Source organism: Procambarus clarkii, chromosome 51 (genome assembly GCF_040958095.1).
Source record: "Procambarus clarkii isolate CNS0578487 chromosome 51, FALCON_Pclarkii_2.0, whole genome shotgun sequence".
NCBI lineage: Eukaryota > Metazoa > Arthropoda > Malacostraca > Decapoda > Cambaridae > Procambarus > Procambarus clarkii.
In genome coordinates this window covers 27,093,055-27,112,635 of record NC_091200.1, presented here as the reverse complement: position 1 = coordinate 27,112,635, position 19,581 = coordinate 27,093,055, and the positions used below count along the sequence as shown (strand labels likewise).

General features: G+C 48.0%; 1 protein-coding gene across 2 annotated transcripts; it reads left to right on the top strand.

The window, feature by feature from the left end:
- The first annotated feature begins 10,528 nt into the window (after nt 1-10,528).
- LOC138351926 (uncharacterized) lies at nt 10,529-17,725 on the top strand. Of its 2 annotated transcripts, none has more exons than XR_011222675.1 (2): nt 10,529-16,255; nt 16,644-17,725. XR_011222675.1 is itself a non-coding variant. In XM_069304094.1 (2 exons), exon 2 carries the CDS (start codon nt 12,551-12,553, stop codon nt 15,509-15,511), a length of 2,961 nt encoding a protein of 986 aa, XP_069160195.1. In that variant the 5' UTR covers nt 10,529-10,892; nt 11,281-12,550; the 3' UTR covers nt 15,512-17,725. The 2 variants fall into 2 exon arrangements, 1 of the variants encoding a protein (XP_069160195.1); XM_069304094.1 differs by having other exon boundaries at nt 10,529-10,892; nt 11,281-17,725.
- The last annotated feature ends 1,856 nt before the right edge of the window (nt 17,726-19,581 follow it).

Below are 19,581 nucleotides of genomic sequence, written 5' to 3'. Positions count from 1 at the left end.
CTCCCTCTGTTTGTACCTGCCTCTAAAAAAAATTCAGGGCTATTATATAGAACTTCTTCTCTTATATAGCGCTGTGTACCTCTGACGTGGAAATTGGGGCAATGAAGATCGTAGTATTTCCTCTCATTAACTGAGAGTTTGCATAGCTTAGGGTGAAAATATCTACACTCTCTATCAAAACGACACCTGCCTTTCCCTAACCAGTTAATCTTTTTTATAACCTTTGAGTGCTAGTTCTCAAAAGGTTCTTTACCTCAGAAAGAGAGAAAGAGATTCTATTTTTGTCCATATTCGAGCGGAATGTTGAGCAACCTTCGTGCAGGACCCGGTTCAGTTCCCCAACGTCCGAGCTATTGCACATAGCAAATTTCTCTAAATGAGGCAGTATCTCGCCCCCACCCCCCGGACCAACGATTTTAGGGCAGTAAATAAGCAATTGCAATCCATCCAGCCGGCGACTTATCAGTGACTGTGGAAAGAATGTGTGTTCTTAGGACCATTATGGCCTCTTCGCGCATTTTCATTCCCTCACACATTTGAGCATTTGTTTCCCACATCAAGAATTTTGCCAGAAAAAAACGTTCAAGGAAATACGAGCTTATTTATTCCAACTTATAGATAAAAAACAAAAAAATAAACTGGCGACCCCTGGCAGCAAGTTCAGGAGGTCTCGGCCTATATCTGGCTGGGGGGTGTGGGGTTCTTAGTGAGAGATCATACGACCAAGCTGTGATGGAGACCATAAATGGTATGCATAAACCCTAATACTTTACAGGACTTGTCATGGTTTGTGCCTCATTGATAATTCGTTCCAAGTAGTTAAAAGTTAAATCTAAAGAAATCCAATAAAGTTCAACGATTTTTTTTTTCTCTCTCTCTCTATGGGCGTATGCAATTAATTTTTTCTGTTATATCTTTTATCAGAGCTCGGCCATCAGGCTGTAGATGTTGAGGAAAAGAGGAAGATGCAATGCAGGGAATCGCCCCTGGTATTTATTTCACGAGGTCATTGCGTCGTGGAGTATGAGGAATTGCCCAAGTTCATCGCACGCGTCAAGGCTTTGGCGGCAATTGAAAAGCAGTATGAAGGCGCAGATTTAGAAGACTCACATGTTCAAAGACAGAAAACAAAAAAATTAACGCCTTTGAGACCGTATATGGCGGTTTTTGTGACGAAACAGAAATAAGACTACCTGTCGAAATAGGAATAGGCTTGATAAAAGTGGCGTATAATGGAATACCCGACTTTATCGAGTGGGTGCAAGCCCAAAGTGAAATAGAAAAACAGTTTGCGGGGATTGATTTTAAACAGCGTGAAAACTGGTTTATTTATCATGACAAAGTTCGAGCGCAGAATGCATTTAGAGAAATTTTCTTTGGGGATTATGGGGATTATTGTTCCACCTCCGAAGCTGAGGAAATTGCGCCAGAGGATGAGGTTTATTGGAGGGAAAATTTGCATCCAGTCATTAAGGCAGATCTAGATAGAGCTCCACCCACAAGATAACTCTTAGGAACTAATGATGCAAAGGGCACATACTACAGGAACAATGTGCGGGTGGCCTGATGGGGGGGGGTTATCCCCAAATCCCGAGACTTTGTCCCCCAACCCAGACTCTGTTCAACCAGAACATTATTTTGTTTGTATATATATGTGTTTTTTACCTAAATAAAAAAATCATGTATTATTATTATTATTATTATTGCACACTCCCCTTGAAGATGAAATATGTTAAAAAAAAATGTCAGGTAGTATTTGCTAGAGTACTTGTCATGGGGGTGAATAAGTGATGAGGTCTCTCTCTTATTTTTAAAAACTACTTTAACAGATAAAAAAAAAAAACTTGATATATATACAATTTTTTATTTTATTATGAGTACATATACAAAAAAAACAAGCACTTTTTTATTATTCGTCGTTAGTGTAATAAGATCTAAGGTTCCTCCTTTTACTCGATGGTCTTTTCAGTTATGTGGCGGTACTTGACCTTTCCCTGCTCCATCTTGTTTAGGACGCACCAGCACAAGTTCTTTTTTGCATTTTTTCATTACATGGGCCAGTGTAGGGTAGTAAGATGCCAGCCATTCTTCTTCACCTGCTCTAGACCAACCACCCCAGAATTGCAGCCTATACCAAATGGCATAACTATCCGTTTGATAGAATTATTACTCTTGGCTTCGCTCATAATGCGACTCACGGCCTTTTTAAAACACCATCGTCTGTTGATAGTTGTATCTCTCCGCAATCCCGCTACTAAATCAATATCTTTACTGTGCTTAATATGAAATTGGTTAATGTCATTATTTTCAATAGACGCACCTACACTATATTGACATATGAGGGCTATGAGATAAGGCTGCACATTAGGTTCTGGTGGCGGGGAGAGGATTATATTTCCTGGAGTGTCACGATCCGTAACTACAGCACAAAGCGTTTCAGGACATATTTTCTTTTCAACCACCCCATAAGGATATTTTTCCCACAGCTGTTGGGAGTAGCTATTAGAAAACTGGTGTAGGGCAGGAAGATCATAGACAATACAGTCCCCGGGTTTAAATATATCATCGTTGGGGAAATCCACTTCAATAATAGAATCTTTGAGTCTCCGTAATTTGGCTCGCATGTAGTTGGAACACATCTCTAAGCGATTAAAAAGGTTTTTTAACATAACCTTCGTCTTATATACACCTTGTCACATAGAGTTGTTAGAGGCTTTTATAATATGTAATTCATAGTTTTTTCTTTTTGTACAGAGAAATTAGGAAACAATAAATAAATAAATGAAATACTGGTCAACATTTTGTGTGTGTGTGTGTGTGTGTGTGTGTGTGTGTGTGTGTGTGTGTGTGTGTGTGTGTGTGTGTGTGTGTGTGTAGAGAAATTAGGAAAAGTAAATAAAAATACAGGTTAACATTTCTTTTTTGTTGTGGTTTAATTTGTATGAAATATTACAATATAGATTCTACAGCTTTTCTAATCTCATCTTCATTATATTCCATTTCCATTTTCTCTTTGTCTTCATTGTCGTCGTCTTCCACAATAGTGAGCACTTCATCACCTACAGTAACAGACATGGCGCCGGTAGATGGATCATCTTCCACGACAGCTGACCCGTCTTCTCTCACGTCAGCGGCAGGTCCGACAGTAGAAACAGAGTCTTTATCATTCGTAGAAACAGGTGGAATGGCCATACGTGGAATCTTGTGTCTAAAGATGCCGTGGGTTGGAGAGTGAGTTGGCGTGTCATTATTTACAGGACATATCATTAAAGTGTCTATACCACGTTCTTGCAGCTTCTGAGCTAATTTGCACATCACAGGGAAATATTTAGTCTCCCATATGTTGCGTTCGCCACTTGTGAGATACTGCCCGCAAGCCTTGCCCAACCCATATGGGAAAATAATCCTTCCCACTTGTCCTCTTCGGCTTCTCTGAAGAATATGTTCAATTACTTGTCGCAGAGCTTTGTCAAACCAACGCCATCTTTGGTATTCGGTATCATTTTTCAGGCCGTCATAAAAATGCTCATCCAAACTCCATGCTTCGTGCCTGGGCTTTTTGTAAGAAGATGGCGTCGCTGGACCGTTGGTAAACTGGGTGATTAATCCAATAAGGTGCGGTAAAACAGCATAACTTTCATAGGGGTCGTCATCCATCCTATTGCAGAATTCGGGTGCTTCGCCAACAAATATGAGGCCGGGGATATCTCTATCAGTTCAAACAGCACGATTTTTGTACGGCAGGTTTTTCCGATGCAATCGAGCATAGGGGTATCGTTCCCATAAAGTGTGCACCATTTCGCTCAACTGCACGCTTGTTGCATCCAAATCATAGAGCAGACAATCGCGATTGTTATAGATGGGCAAAGAGGCAAAGTCGCCAATCAGGGAGGGGAGCTCCATAGTGCTGGCTTGTGAGGTATTGACTCGGAAGGGGGTCTATATACACTTTTCACGCCGGCGCGGGGGACAACTGCGCATCGTAGAGTTGCCAGGGACATTTTTTTTTTCCTTGGAGCTCTGGTCATTACGCACCAATATAACATTAACATCGTAATGTTTTAAGTTTTCATACAGATCTTCGATAATTGGAAGATATGTTTCCTCCCAAACTTCATCTCTTTGAACACAGGGGCGACCAATACCCACAGGTAATACAACTCGTGCGATTTCCGGAGAAGACTTGATGAATCTCGTTATGGCTTCTATAGCCTTTTTGAAATAGATGAGGCGATTTTGCGTTGTATCTTCTTTTAATCCGGCGAGCATATCACGATCTTTGGATTTTTCTATATGCGACTTGGCGATCTCATTGTTCTCTACAGGCGCCCCTATACCATATTGCACTGCAGCAGCAATAATGCAGGGGAGATTTTCAGCTCGACGATTGGAGACATGAATTGAACCGGGAATTGGGTGATCATGGGGAACACATCTCTTGAGATTATACAAAGGCCTGCGTTCACCATAGGCGCTTGCGTGTTTGTATTTCACTGATATGTCCTTCGCCATCCCGTACGGGACGCAAGATATGCAGTTTACAGGATACACAATGCAAGTTTCATTATTGCAAAATTCTTCATCGGTTAAATATCCGGTGTGCATTTCCAGCCAGCATGGAAGTGCCCAACCGTTTCTGAAATTTTTTTTCCCCATCTGTCTCCTTTTACACTACTATATCCCACCCCTGTATGGGAGCCCGCCTGCATGTATCCCACCCCTGTTCTGGTATCCGCCTGCATGTATCCCACCCCTGTACTGGAGCCCGCCCCCATATATCCCACCCCTGTACGGGTGGCCTCTTGCATGTATCCGACCCCTGTACGGAAGCCCGCCTCCATATATCCCACCACTGTACGGGAGCCCACTCTCATATATCCCACCCCTGTTCGTTTGCCCGCCATCATATATCCCACCCCTGTACAGGTGCCCACCCTCATCTATCCCACCCCTTGTACTGGTGCCCGCCCTCATATATCCCACCCCCTATAAGGGTGCCCGCCCTCATATATCCCACCCCTGTACGGGTGCCCTCACGCATATATCCCACCCCTGTACGGGTGCCCTCGCTCATATATCCCACCCCTGTACGGGTGCCCGCCTGCATTTATCTCACCCCTGTACGGGTGCCCGCCCTCATATATCCCACACCCTGTACGGGTGCTGGTAAATGGAAGGTATATATGAGCGCTGGCACCCGTACAGGGGTGGGATATAAGAGGGCGGGCACCCGTAGAGGATTGGGATATATTAGGGCGGGCACCCATACAGGGGTGGGATACATGAGGGAGGGAACCTGTACAGGGGAGGGATACATGCAGGCGGGCACCCATAAAGGGATGGAATATATTAGGACGCGCACCGGTACAGGGGTGGGATATATAAGGGCAGCCACCTGTACAGGGGTGGGATATATGAGGGCGAGCAACCGTACAAGGGTGGGATATAAGAGGGCGGGCACCCATAGAGGATTGGGTTATATGAGGCCAGGCACCTGTACAGGGGTGGGAAACATGCAGGCGGGCACCTGTATAGAGGAGGGATATATGAGGGCGGGCACCCGTACAGGGGTGGGATATATGAGAGCGGGCACCCGTACAGGGGTGGGATATATGAGGGCGGGCACCCGTTAAAGGGTGAGATACATGCAGGCGGGCACCTATACATTGGTGGGATACATGCAAGCGGGCACCTGTATAGAGGAGGGATATATGAGGGCGGGCACCCGTACAGGGGTGGGATATATGAGAGCGGGCACCCGTACAGGGGTGGGATATATGAGAGCGGGCACCCGTACAGGGGTGGGATATATGAGGGCGGGCACCCATTAAAGGGTGAGATACATGCAGGCGGGCACCCGTACAGGGGTGGGATATATGAGGGCGGGCACTCGTAAAGGAGTGGGATATATTAGGGCGGGCACCCGTTCAGGGGTGGGATTTAGGAGAGCGGGCACCCGTACAGGGGGTGGGATATATGAGGGCGGGCACTCGTAAGGGAGTGGGATATATGAGCGCGGGCACCCGTACAGGGGTGGTATATATGAGGGCGGGCACTCGTAAAGGAGTGGGATATATTAGGGCGGGCACCCGTTCAGGGGTGGGATTTAGGAGAGCGGGCACCCGTACAGGGGGTGGGATATATGAGGGCGGGCACTCGTGAATGGGTGGTATATATGAGCGCGGGCACCTGTACAGGGGTGGGATATAAGAGGGCGGGCACCCGTAGAGGATTGGGATATATGAGGGCGGGCACCCGTACAGGGGTGGGATATATGAGAGCGGGCACCCGTACAGGGGTGGGATATATGAGGGCGGGCACCCGTTAAAGGGTGAGATACATGCAGGCGGGCACCCGTACAGGGGTGGGATATATGAGGGCGGGCACTCGTAAGGGAGTGGGATATATGAGGGCGGGCACCCGTACAGGGGTGGTATATATGAGGTCGGGCACTCGTAAAGGAGTGGGATATATTAGGGCGGGCACCCGTTCAGGGGTGGGATTTAGGAGAGCGGGCACCCGTACAGGGGGTGGGATATATGAGGGCGGGCACTCGTGAATGGGTGGTATATATGAGCGCGGGCACCTGTACAGGGGTGGGATATAAGAGGGCGGGCACCCGTAGAGGATTGGGATATATGAGGCCGGGCACCTGTACAGGGGTGGGATACATGCTAGCGGGCACCTATACATTGGTGGGATACATGCAGGCGGGCACCCGTATAGAGGTGGGATATATGAGGGTGGGCACCCGTACAGGGGTGGGATATATGAGGGCGGGAACCCGTAAAAGGGTGAGATACATGCAGGCGGGCACCCGTACAGGGGTGGGATATATGAGGGCGGGCACTCGTAAAGGAGTGGGATATATGAGGGCGGGCACCCGTAAAGGGGTGATATATATGAGGGCTGGCACTCGTAAAGGATTGGGGTTTATTAGGGCGGGCACCCGTTCAGGGGTGGGATTTAGGAGAGCGGGCACCCGTACAAGGGGTAGGATATATGAGGGCGGGCACTCGTAAATGGGTGGTATATATGAGCGCGGGCACCTGTACAGGGGTGGGATATAAGAGGATGGGCACCCGTAGAGGATTGGGATATATGAGGACGGGCACCTGTACAGGGGTGGGATACATGTAAGCGGGCACCAATACGTTGGTGGGATACATGCAGGCGGGCACCCGTATAGAGGTGGGATATATGAGGGCGGGCACCAGTACAGGGGTGGTATATATGAGGGTGGGCACCCGTAAAACGTTTGGATACATTCAGGTGGGCACCCGTACAGGGGTGGGATATATGAGGCCGGGCACTCTTAAAGGAGTGGGATATATGAGAGCGGGCACCCTACAGGGGTGGTATATATGAGGGCGGGCACTCGTAAAGGAGTGGGATATATGAGGGAGGGCCCTGGTACAGGGGTGGGATATATGTGGGCGGGCACCCGAACAGGGGTGGGATACATGCAGGATACATGTGGGATACATGCGCCCTCATATATCCCACCTCTGTACGGGTGCCCGCCTGCATGTACCCCACATGTATCCTGTACGGGTCCCCGCCCTCATATATCCCACCCCTGTACGGATGCCTGCCCTCATATATCCCACCCGTGTACGGGTTCCCTCCCTCATATATCCCACTCGTTAACGGGTGCCCGTCCTAATATACCCCACCCCTGTACGGGTGACCGCCTGCATATATCCCACCCATGTACGGGTGCCCACATGCATGTATCCCACCCCTGTACGGGTGTCTGGCTGCATGTATCCCACCCCTCTACGGCTGCCCGCCTGAATCCCACCCCTGTACGGGTGCCCGCCATCATATATCCCACATCTTTACGGGTGACCGCCTGGTTCTATCTCACTCCTGTACGGGTGCCCGCCTGCATATATCCCACCTGTGTACAGGTGCCCGCCCTCATATATCCCACCCCTATACAGGTGCCCGTCTGCATGTATCCCACCCCTCTACGGGTGCGTGCCCTCATGCATCCCACCCCTGTACAAGTGCCAGCCCTCATATATCCCACCCCTGGACAGGTGCTCGTCCTCATATATCACACCCCTGTACGGGTCCCCTCCCTATATATCCCGCCCTCATATATACCACCCATTTACGAGTGCCCGCCTTCATATATCCCACTCTATGTACGGGTTCCCGCTCTCCTATATCCCACCCCTGTATGGGTGACCGCCTGCATATATCCCACCCGTGTACGGGTCCCCACCCTTATATATCCCACCCCTGTACGAGTGCCCGCCTTCATATATACCACCTCTGTACGGGTGCCCGCCCTCATGTATCCAACCCCAGAACTGGCGACCGCCCTCATATATTCCACCTCTGTACGGGTGCCCTCCTGCATGTATCCCTCCCCTGTATAGGTGCCCGCCTGCATGTATCCCACCCCTGTACGGGTACCCACCCTCATAAATCCCACCCCTGTACGGGTGCACGTGTCGTGACGCTGAACCCCGGTTCATTCCGAACACAGTGATTTCACAACACATAACACCTTGCCTCAGCAACCGTTACTACCACCGTGTATTCCTACACACACCAGACCCTTGAGGCATTCCACTAGGTTTGTACTGGAACACAATGAATGAACATATGGAAGGTATTTAAAGGCCGTCGGGTTTTGTCATTTTATTACAAAGAATGGACTCTGACAAATAATACTATATTAATTAACATACTCTATTAGGTCAATACACTTCCAATACCCATAGACCACTTGACCTCCGCGATCACCACCCACACTCGTAACTTCCGCCTAAGTCCCTAATACAGAATGATTACTACAACGCTCCACACCCGGTTAGTCTTTCATTCAATACTCACATACTGCAGACTTAACTTCGTCACTAAGATCACATCAGGTTCTCGCATAGCTGTCTGCTACACTTCGCTGCTGCCGCAAACGGGGATCCACAGGACTTGCCAGTTCAACTCCCACAATCAGACTGACTCCAGTCAGCCATGGCCTCAAACATTTCACCCCGCCTCTCAAGGAAGGTATAATCCGATTAACCTTATCCCTTGAGCGGTAACCTTGATCCTAGAAGCCTGACGAAGAATAATTCCTCTTTCCAGGAATTAGTAATTTGGCTAAACAGCTTCGGTCTTTATCCATTAACCTTTCTTACATATGTGATCCATAGTCTGTCTGCTTACATGTACTTCCAATCATCATTCGTTAAGTGTTGTAGTAATGATCCTCTAGCTAATAATTCCTACTAACTTGTGGATTACAACACCACTCCCCTCCTTAAACACGCATATGTCCCCATATGCATCATTGCAATGGTTCCATTAGTGCAAGGACCTGGAGGATGCACCCACCATATGTGTACAACTAAAAAATCATCCAAAAAGTTCATCATACACACGATGAAATAAATTAAAATTTTCCCCCACATGGCTCACAACACTTCTCCAACATATACATTATATTCACATCATAGCACAGGTAAAATAGTCTGTAATAATTTTTCCCATCTCCAACAATGCACATATACCTAAACTGCTGACATATAATTACATACAAACATAAACATAAAATTACATTGACCAGAATGCTGGCACTAAAACAGAAATGACACTAGTCATTAATATATACACAACACATATATATCTAAGGTTCTTCATCCTTAGTAATAAGTTAATTATAATTTAACATCTTGCCCTGTACTTTTGACATAAGGCTTACAATGATCACACAATGTTTCACTGGCCTCCTCCACAATTGGCAGCATCACCTCTCTTGTCTTCGTGTTCTATGGTTGCTAGGTCATAGATCCTCCATGACCCAGACAAAACCCAGGCTGTCCAGCCTGGTGAATGTTGTCAATGTCCCATCGTTGCTCTGAGCTAACGTGATCCTGGCCTCCAGAGCAACGGAGATTCCTACCCCAGGGTCATGTTCCCTTGGGTCTGTGCTGACGTCTCGTTCCAGGGCACCAATCCCAGAACGCTGTAGATCCCTCACAGCTCTCTGGTCTAATCCCATCCGCCCAGAGTGTGTCCACATGTATTCACACCTTCCCGACCGCTGTACCTGCAAAATATTCCCTCGGAGCCCCCTGGCTCGATCCCGTTATTACATAACCCCCTCGGCTCCTTACTCTCTCCCCGTATATAGCCTGAGCGCAGCTGCAGAACCATTGCAGCTGGCCCTTATCCCTGCTTTGATGTCAGGGGGCGAATTTCGCCTATAACGTCACGTTGGCTTCACTTCCTCCCCCTTTTTTTTCTAGAATAACCGAGTGTAGCCTCATAGCTTCCCTTCTACTCTACCTGAAGCTCTGTGACATGATCCCGGGGGACCTTCTCAAGCCTAACACTCAGAAATGGTGCCGATGAGGTAATATACAGTATATACATACTGTTATGATCTCAGCCTACAGGAGAAACGAGTCTCCCTCCTTGAGAGTTATTCATCAAGCCTGACCTGATTAGAAGGTCTAGCAAATATTGAGGTGATAATCCATATGTAAAATAGTTGCTTGGATATGTGTAACAGTTTAAGATTATGGGCAGTAAGTAAGGAAATAGATAAATGACTGGCTAGGAGATGTGGACATTTTGCTGGAGGCGTGAGGCTCGCTTCCGGAGGACCTTGACCTCACTTGAGTGCCAGACATCGCAGGGGGAAGCCGCGCTCCGTTGAGCTCCCGTCAGAAGGGAACCCCTAGTGATATATCTCTAAGAGAAGAGAAGTGTGCAGACGTGCCAGCTGTGGAATCGAGCTGGGGACGTGTGGTCTCAAGTCGTGGACGATAATTAGTGAATATTAAGCCGCCCGGAGGCATTATTGTGGGCTGTGTGGAGCGCCCTGACCAGACGCCGTCAGAGGAAAAGCGCCCTCGATCAGTTAATCTGTGGTAAGCACGATATACGCCAGTTCATAGTGATTGCATTGTAGTTGGTCGTGTGCCCAGCGACAGTAGCGATGTTTATTTATAAGTTAGACATGTTTTAATAAGGCAGAAGGCCTGAAATAGGAGAGTGAAGAGGGAGGAACACGGAGCGACATCCGTCCTCTCTGAGCGCTGGCGGACGACTGAGGGAGCCTGGCTCCGGATGGAGGAAGACCCTCCCAGCGAGTGAGACCGCCGCCAGGCGAGGTGGAGTATGGACCCGCCCAAAACGGGGGAGTCCACTCTCACTGTATGTAGAGGACAGATAGAGGTTTGAGGCAAGCATATTGTGTGGTTATTTTTGTTTATGTGTTAAAGGGGAACATTTTATTGGAACGTCGATGGGTTGCAGGTTTGTCTTTGGGGAAGAAGTTGCTGAGAACTTCGAAGCCAGCAGATGATGTAGCTGATGAGACTCCAAGGTAGTGGAGCAGAGGACCTCGAGCTGTGAGGAGAAGCAGCAGTGAAGAGGAGTGTCACGTGCTTCTGTAGAGGTGGAGAAGCACCATAGTTGCTCGAGGAAATTTCATGGTGTAGCAGCCAAGAGAGCTGTGTGGAGGAACCTAGCAGAAGGGTGAAGCACCGTAGTTGCACAAGGAAACTTCATGATAGCAGCCGGGAGGAGCTGCAGAGGATCCTGGTAGTGAAGCCCGGAAGAACCTAAGGATATTAGGGTTGTGAACTTCCAGAGGTGGAAAGGGAAGTTCTGGTGGATTACTTATAGGGAGTTGATAGTGTTTGGTTGTCAGTAGCGTGCAAGACGCAGTGAGAGGTGAGTGACTGTTGGCATCCTTATGTCAAGGAGTTTTTATATTGAAGTATCAATGAACATTTATACTGGTATATGTTATTGCATTCAAATGCTGGTTTTCTATATATATATGTTATCTTGCTGATGGTGCAACAGTGTGTAGGCTTGACCAACTTGAGGAGGTTAATAGTATCAGGTGGTGAACCAGGAGATAGGATACCACTTGATAAGCTGATAATAGAGTTCTGATGGTATTGGAGTTCATCCTGATTTGGATATTATAGAGTATAGGATTCATTATTATTATATGTGTGTATGTATCGTGTATGTGCTTTGTTCAGTAAATGTGTCACAATTTGCTGGTGTTTGCCCTTGTCCTAGTGAGGCTTCCCAGGAGGTAGTAAAGAAGGAGAGAGAGAGAGGAAGAACCATGAACCACTGCTGTGGACAGGGTAGGAGGTAATACTGGTAAGTCATAGGGGGATTGAGGAGATCATATCTCATAAGGAGAGAGTGGGGAGTCACAGCGGCTCGAGTGGGTGTGTGCACGTGACAACGAGGCTAAATGTTGGAGCCGCATCCCCTAAACGTGTGACGTTGAGCCCCTCTCCAAGAGCCAGAAGCGCCAAGGGTGATCTCCTAGTATAAGCACTCTACCGAGTTGTGGGTTGGGTTGTCCGTAGAGGAGGATCAACGACGACTACACCAACCAACCCACAGTCTATAATAAAATTGGGGGCCTGTGTCCAGGAGAGTGAACTGACACACCCACACCCTGTCCAAGAGTGGATTTGTACACCCTTGCTGAAATAGATAAACTGTGTGACCGCAGGTGTATATTCTCTCTCTTGGGAAGACTCACAGGACAAAGATGGATAAGGTGCAAACGTTTGTGGAGTCAGGCAAGCCCGAGGACTTGGAAGGTTGCACGAGGGATCAATTGAAACAAATAGCAGAAAAATGTGGCATCAGGTTGAAAGCATCTAAAGTAGCTGGGATGAAGGATGAGATCCTGAGGCAGTTAAGAGCCAAAAGTGAAGCGGCAGAACAAGGAGCCCAGGAAGGAGCTGAAAGTAGAAAGGAGGATGATGGGCAGGATGACGTGAGATCCCAGGGATCGAGTAGGAGCAGCAAGAGTAGCCGCAGTAGAAGGAGTAGCCGGAATAGGAGCTTGGAGAGATTCCAGTTAGAGCTCCAGATGCAGCGTGAGGACAAGGAGAGACAGTTCCAGCTGGAAAAGATGAAATTAGAACTGCAGATGAAAAATGAAGCCGAGAAGGAAAAAGAGAAAACCAAACTGGAAGTAGAAAAAGAGAAAACCAAACTGGAAGTAGAAAAAGAGAAAACCAGAGTAAGGGAACTGGAGTTGGAACAAGAGAAAGAAAAAGAGAAAGCAAGACTAGAGGTCGAAAAAGAAAAAGAGAGAACAAAACAAATGCAGATAGAAGCGAACAGAACCTTGGCTGAGCAAAGGATTGAACATGGGTTGCCAGAGAGCACCACCCAGGTATCACACCCACCAGATGTTAGGGTTAGGGAGAAGGACATTCCCTTGTTTGTTCCCGAAGAGGCAGAGAGCTTTTTCGAGCACTTTGAAAAAGTAGCCAGTATCAAGGAGTGGCCACAGGAGGAATGGGCCCAGCTGGTCCAGTTAAGATTGACCGGTGCAGCCAGGGAGGCATACACCCAATTGTCGCTGGAAGAGTGCCAAGATTACGCCACAGTAAAGAGCAGCATATTGCGCTCGTTTCAGTTAACCCCAGAAGCTTATAGAAAGCGCTTCAGAGAGATGAGCAAAGTTGGAGCATGTACGTTTGCTGAGACAGCAAGAGATCTGGAAAGACGATTCCAGAAGTGGATTGAGGCTGCTGGAGTTGGATCTTACGCTGACCTGAAGCAACTGATGGTCATGGAGAAGTTCTTGGAGATGATGCATCCCGAAACAAAGTTCAAGATCCAAGAAGCAGGGATAATGGAGGTGAAAGATGCCGCAGATAGGGCGGATATGATTACCGAAGCATATAAGAGCTTGAGGGAGAACAGAGTGAGAAGTGAGGTGAGACGCAGCAATGGCAGATCCAATGGAGTCTGGGGAGGAAGAAATTATGAAAGACCCAGAGGAGTCTGGGGTGAGAAAAATTTTGATAAATGGGCAGATAAAAGTAAGTACCCTAAAACTCAGAAGAGTAGGTCGCGCACTTCATCTGAAAGTGAGGATGGAGGAGCTAAACGAGAAACTGATCGTTATCCAGGAAATCAAGAGTCCAGTAAAGCTCCACAGAGTACGAGTAGTACGTCTGGCCCGAGGAAGTCCAATACGAGTGGACAGAGTCAGAGCTACTCTGGTACATATAGAAGAGATTTCTCCCAGATGAGATGTTACAATTGTAACGGATTGGGTCACGTGATGCGAAATTGTCGGCAGGGCAAGAGAGTTGTGACCCTGGCCATGTGTGACCCCGGAAGTAAATATACTAATGTGTTCCGAGACAAACCACAGAGAGCGAATTTAGTGAACGAGAGGTATAGGCCGTTCATGAGTAAAGGTTGGATCAGTATAAGAGGCCAACCTGAGGTAGAAGTTGGTATCTTAAGAGATACCGGAGCTAATCAGAGCTTGATTGTGAGAAGCCTGATTGGGAATGATCGACGGTTAGCTGGCAGGAGTAAGATGAAGGTATATGGGTTATTGTCTGAGAGTGACATGCCCGTATGTACTGTCCAGCTAAGGTCGGAATATGTGTCGGCGGAGGTGATGTTGGGAGTGTGCCCCGACATACCTATTCCAGGAGTCCAAGTGATCCTGGGAAATGACTTGTGCGGGACAAAGGTGTTGCCGAGAGTCGTAGTGGAGACTGTGCCAGAGGAGTGCCCAGAAGGCCACTGCACGGGTGGGACACCTGAGAGTGTGAACCTGACTGACATCCGAGGGGATGAGTCAGGAGACCGCCAAGCCATTGAAAACCCTGTCTCGGTAGTGATGAAGACAGAGGTGGCCGACGAGGAAGACACTGGAGAAGGTGAGACAGTGTCGATTCAGCCAGTGGAAGATATTGATGTAGACATAGCGTGGCTGTTTGATGAAGGTCCAGCCCAGGCAAATGGAGTCTCGGTGAGGTCGAAAGTGAGGATGACCCAGCCGAAGAAGAATCATGTGAAGAGAGCAGACCTGAGTAGAGCCCAGACTGCTGAAATTAAGGGTCGGAAGGTGAATGCAACTGTGCTGAGTAGGAATGAGGAAAGATGTGGACAGACTGAGGACGAGAGTAGAGCGTCAAATTGTCCACGAGCACAGAGGCATATGGATAGTGGAGTTAAGTTGTTTGAGATGTCAAGAGTTGACACGTTTCACAGACAACGTGGAGGAGAGATAGTGAAGAAGAGTAATAACCGAGAAAATGAAAGGGGAAGAGACAGTATGTGTGGAGAGATGCTTACGAGCACTTTGGGAGAGGCAAAGCGACATGTATGGTCGAGTGCTGTTGGATGTAATACAGGGCCCGAAGAAACTTTTAGGGAACGAAGAAGAGTTGAAGGAGAAGAAATGGAGTGGTATAGAAGTGAAAAGTGTGGGAAGAGGATGATGATGCAAGCATGGAGGAATAGAAGAAAGCCGAGGACTCGATGGGAGTCGAACAGGATGAGGTCTCAGATAAATGAGGAGACGAAAAGGAGGAGCGTCGGTGAAGACGATGGAGTGAAGTATGATGACAGGAGACGAAAGTATAATGGCAGTAGATGGAAGAGTGAAGACGACAGAGGAGGTACAGACAGTAGATGTCTGACTCTGGACGTGAAGAGAAGACGAGGAAACGGAGGGTGGAGACAATAAGTAGAGTGGACCGATGGAGTGCAGGCGTCCAAGGAGGACAGCCTAGCCAAGAGGTGCCAGAGAGGTCAGATCGTTTATGAGAAGATCATGTTTCTGGCGAGTTGTGAGCCGGATGTTGCAAGGTGCAACGAACTAATTGTAGACTCCTAAGAGAGTATATGGGGTGAAGAACGAGACAGTGTAGTGGCGGATGTATTATCCCGAGCTTTGCCACTAGAATAACTCTCAAAAATAAGGGGAGGGGAGTGTTATGATCTCAGCCTACAGGAGAAACGAGTCTCCCTCCTTGAGAGTTATTCATCAAGCCTGACCTGATTAGAAGGTCTAGCAAATATTGAGGTGATAATCCATATGTAAAATAGTTGCTTGGATATGTGTAACAGTTTAAGATTATGGGCAGTAAGTAAGGAAATAGATAAATGACTGGCTAGGAGATGTGGACATTTTGCTGGAGGCGTGAGGCTCGCTTCCGGAGGACCTTGACCTCACTTGAGTGCCAGACATCGCAGGGGGAAGCCGCGCTCCGTTGAGCTCCCGTCAGAAGGGAACCCCTAGTGATATATCTCTAAGAGAAGAGAAGTGTGCAGACGTGCCAGCTGTGGAATCGAGCTGGGGACGTGTGGTCTCAAGTCGTGGACGATAATTAGTGAATATTAAGCCGCCCGGAGGCATTATTGTGGGCTGTGTGGAGCGCCCTGACCAGACGCCGTCAGAGGAAAAGCGCCCTCGATCAGTTAATCTGTGGTAAGCACGATATACGCCAGTTCATAGTGATTGCATTGTAGTTGGTCGTGTGCCCAGCGACAGTAGCGATGTTTATTTATAAGTTAGACATGTTTTAATAAGGCAGAAGGCCTGAAATAGGAGAGTGAAGAGGGAGGAACACGGAGCGACATCCGTCCTCTCTGAGCGCTGGCGGACGACTGAGGGAGCCTGGCTCCGGATGGAGGAAGACCCTCCCAGCGAGTGAGACCGCCGCCAGGCGAGGTGGAGTATGGACCCGCCCAAAACGGGGGAGTCCACTCTCACTGTATGTAGAGGACAGATAGAGGTTTGAGGCAAGCATATTGTGTGGTTATTTTTGTTTATGTGTTAAAGGGGAACATTTTATTGGAACGTCGATGGGTTGCAGGTTTGTCTTTGGGGAAGAAGTTGCTGAGAACTTCGAAGCCAGCAGATGATGTAGCTGATGAGACTCCAAGGTAGTGGAGCAGAGGACCTCGAGCTGTGAGGAGAAGCAGCAGTGAAGAGGAGTGTCACGTGCTTCTGTAGAGGTGGAGAAGCACCATAGTTGCTCGAGGAAATTTCATGGTGTAGCAGCCAAGAGAGCTGTGTGGAGGAACCTAGCAGAAGGGTGAAGCACCGTAGTTGCACAAGGAAACTTCATGATAGCAGCCGGGAGGAGCTGCAGAGGATCCTGGTAGTGAAGCCCGGAAGAACCTAAGGATATTAGGGTTGTGAACTTCCAGAGGTGGAAAGGGAAGTTCTGGTGGATTACTTATAGGGAGTTGATAGTGTTTGGTTGTCAGTAGCGTGCAAGACGCAGTGAGAGGTGAGTGACTGTTGGCATCCTTATGTCAAGGAGTTTTTATATTGAAGTATCAATGAACATTTATACTGGTATATGTTATTGCATTCAAATGCTGGTTTTCTATATATATATGTTATCTTGCTGATGGTGCAACAGTGTGTAGGCTTGACCAACTTGAGGAGGTTAATAGTATCAGGTGGTGAACCAGGAGATAGGATACCACTTGATAAGCTGATAATAGAGTTCTGATGGTATTGGAGTTCATCCTGATTTGGATATTATAGAGTATAGGATTCATTATTATTATATGTGTGTATGTATCGTGTATGTGCTTTGTTCAGTAAATGTGTCACAATTTGCTGGTGTTTGCCCTTGTCCTAGTGAGGCTTCCCAGGAGGTAGTAAAGAAGGAGAGAGAGAGAGGAAGAACCATGAACCACTGCTGTGGACAGGGTAGGAGGTAATACTGGTAAGTCATAGGGGGATTGAGGAGATCATATCTCATAAGGAGAGAGTGGGGAGTCACAGCGGCTCGAGTGGGTGTGTGCACGTGACAACGAGGCTAAATGTTGGAGCCGCATCCCCTAAACGTGTGACGTTGAGCCCCTCTCCAAGAGCCAGAAGCGCCAAGGGTGATCTCCTAGTATAAGCACTCTACCGAGTTGTGGGTTGGGTTGTCCGTAGAGGAGGATCAACGACGACTACACCAACCAACCCACAGTCTATAATAATACACATACATTATCACAATAAATACCTCATTAAAATAATTTCACACTTATGTCACTAAAACATCATACTGCCACTGGCTCGCCTCTAGCGAGATTCCTGTAACAACATAATAAGAAATTAGTATATCTACTTCGCTCGTCCACTGCAACCACCAACTCCTGAAATTTTGAAATTCTACATTATAATCTTATCCATAAGACTTACCCACTCCGACACACCATCACCTCTGGTCAACCCAACCACTGATGACCTCATTATAACACCACGTCTCTCAACAGCCAGGCTCTGCGTCCTGACGCACCTGACCTCATTACACCAATACTCACCGTACCCACCACCACCTGGCCTCCTGTGCCGCTATGCACTCCACAACACCCCACTCCCTACCAGGCGTCCAAACGCCACAACACTACACCACCCACTACACATGCTACTCAACACAACACTCTACACACTTCCCCACACTCTACAAAAACTACCATGCCCATGCACCACTCAACACCACACTCTACACACTACCCCACATTCTACAAAAACTACCATGCCCATGCACTACTCTACAGTACATACTATGCTCCATCTGTGTTCATGACCCCACGAGAGCGGGTCGGATAGCGATGTATCACCGTCGCCTGTGGACCTTGTCCCCGGTCCTGCGAAGGCTGTTCTGTGTTATCTACCCTTGATTGCCAACTCCTCGTACCCCTACCTATGTTCTCAGCCGCTGGTGTGCTCTCCCCTGGCACACTCTCCGTAGGGTATGGCTCCTCACTTGCCTGACCGGTCAGTGTATAGACGCGGTCTGGGTGACAGGAGAACACATGCTCTGTGTTTAGCACCTTAACCTTAACTTCTGCATTCTTTTTGCTAATTACCCGACATGACCCCACAAACTTGGGTGCCAACTTACCTTCTGCCTGGGCGTGCATCTGCTTCACGAATACCCTATCACCTTCATTGATCACCTTTGCTTGGACCTTGTTCCGCGCATTATAATATGCCTCTGCTACCTCTGTCGACTTTCTTAAATGTAATTTCACCAAGTCAAATGCCTTGGTTGCTCGCCTACAGACAACACTTCTCAAGTCTAACGCATAGCATGGCGGTTGCTTGCTTGTGATCGTCGTGAACGGAAGTCGGGGATCGAACCCATGCAACAAAAAATGCGGGGTTTCTCCCACCGACCTATTGAACGCCGTGTTGAGCGCCGACTCCACCATCGACAAACTCTGATCCCATGCAAGCACATCATCTGCAGCCAAATGCCGCAGAATACTGATTACTTCAGCATTGTGTCTTTCAACCAAACCATTCGCCGATGGTCGATATGCCAGCACTGGAGTATGTTTGAATTGATACACACTCGCGATGCTTTGAAATACTTGATTGATAAACTCTGACCCTTGGTCTGACACAACTTGTTGAGGAGCCCCAAACCTGGTTAACACACTTTCCACCATGGCCTGGGTCACATCCTCTGCCGACTTAGAACGGAGTGCACTCACCACAGTGAACCGTGTGACTGCATCCACTGCTACAAATATGTACCTCGCCCCTGAATGAGCTTGTGGTAGCGGCCCAATGAGATCTATGTGTACTCTCTCGAAGGGAGTACTCACCTCCGGCCACCTACGCAAAGGTTCCGCCCCCAACCTATGTGCCTTGTACTTCAGACAACTGTCACAAGAGGCTACATAGACCTTGATATCTTTACCCATGGATGGCCAATAGAACCTTTGACGTGCCCTCTGCAACGTCTTGGACTCCCCTCCATGGCCTGCTTCTGGGATGTTATGACACAGATACAT

Coding starts and splice junctions, on each gene's coding strand:
- LOC138351926 (XM_069304094.1), top strand. CDS start 12,551: ATGGATAAGGTGCAAACGTTTGTGGAGTCAGGCAAGCCCGAGGACTTG.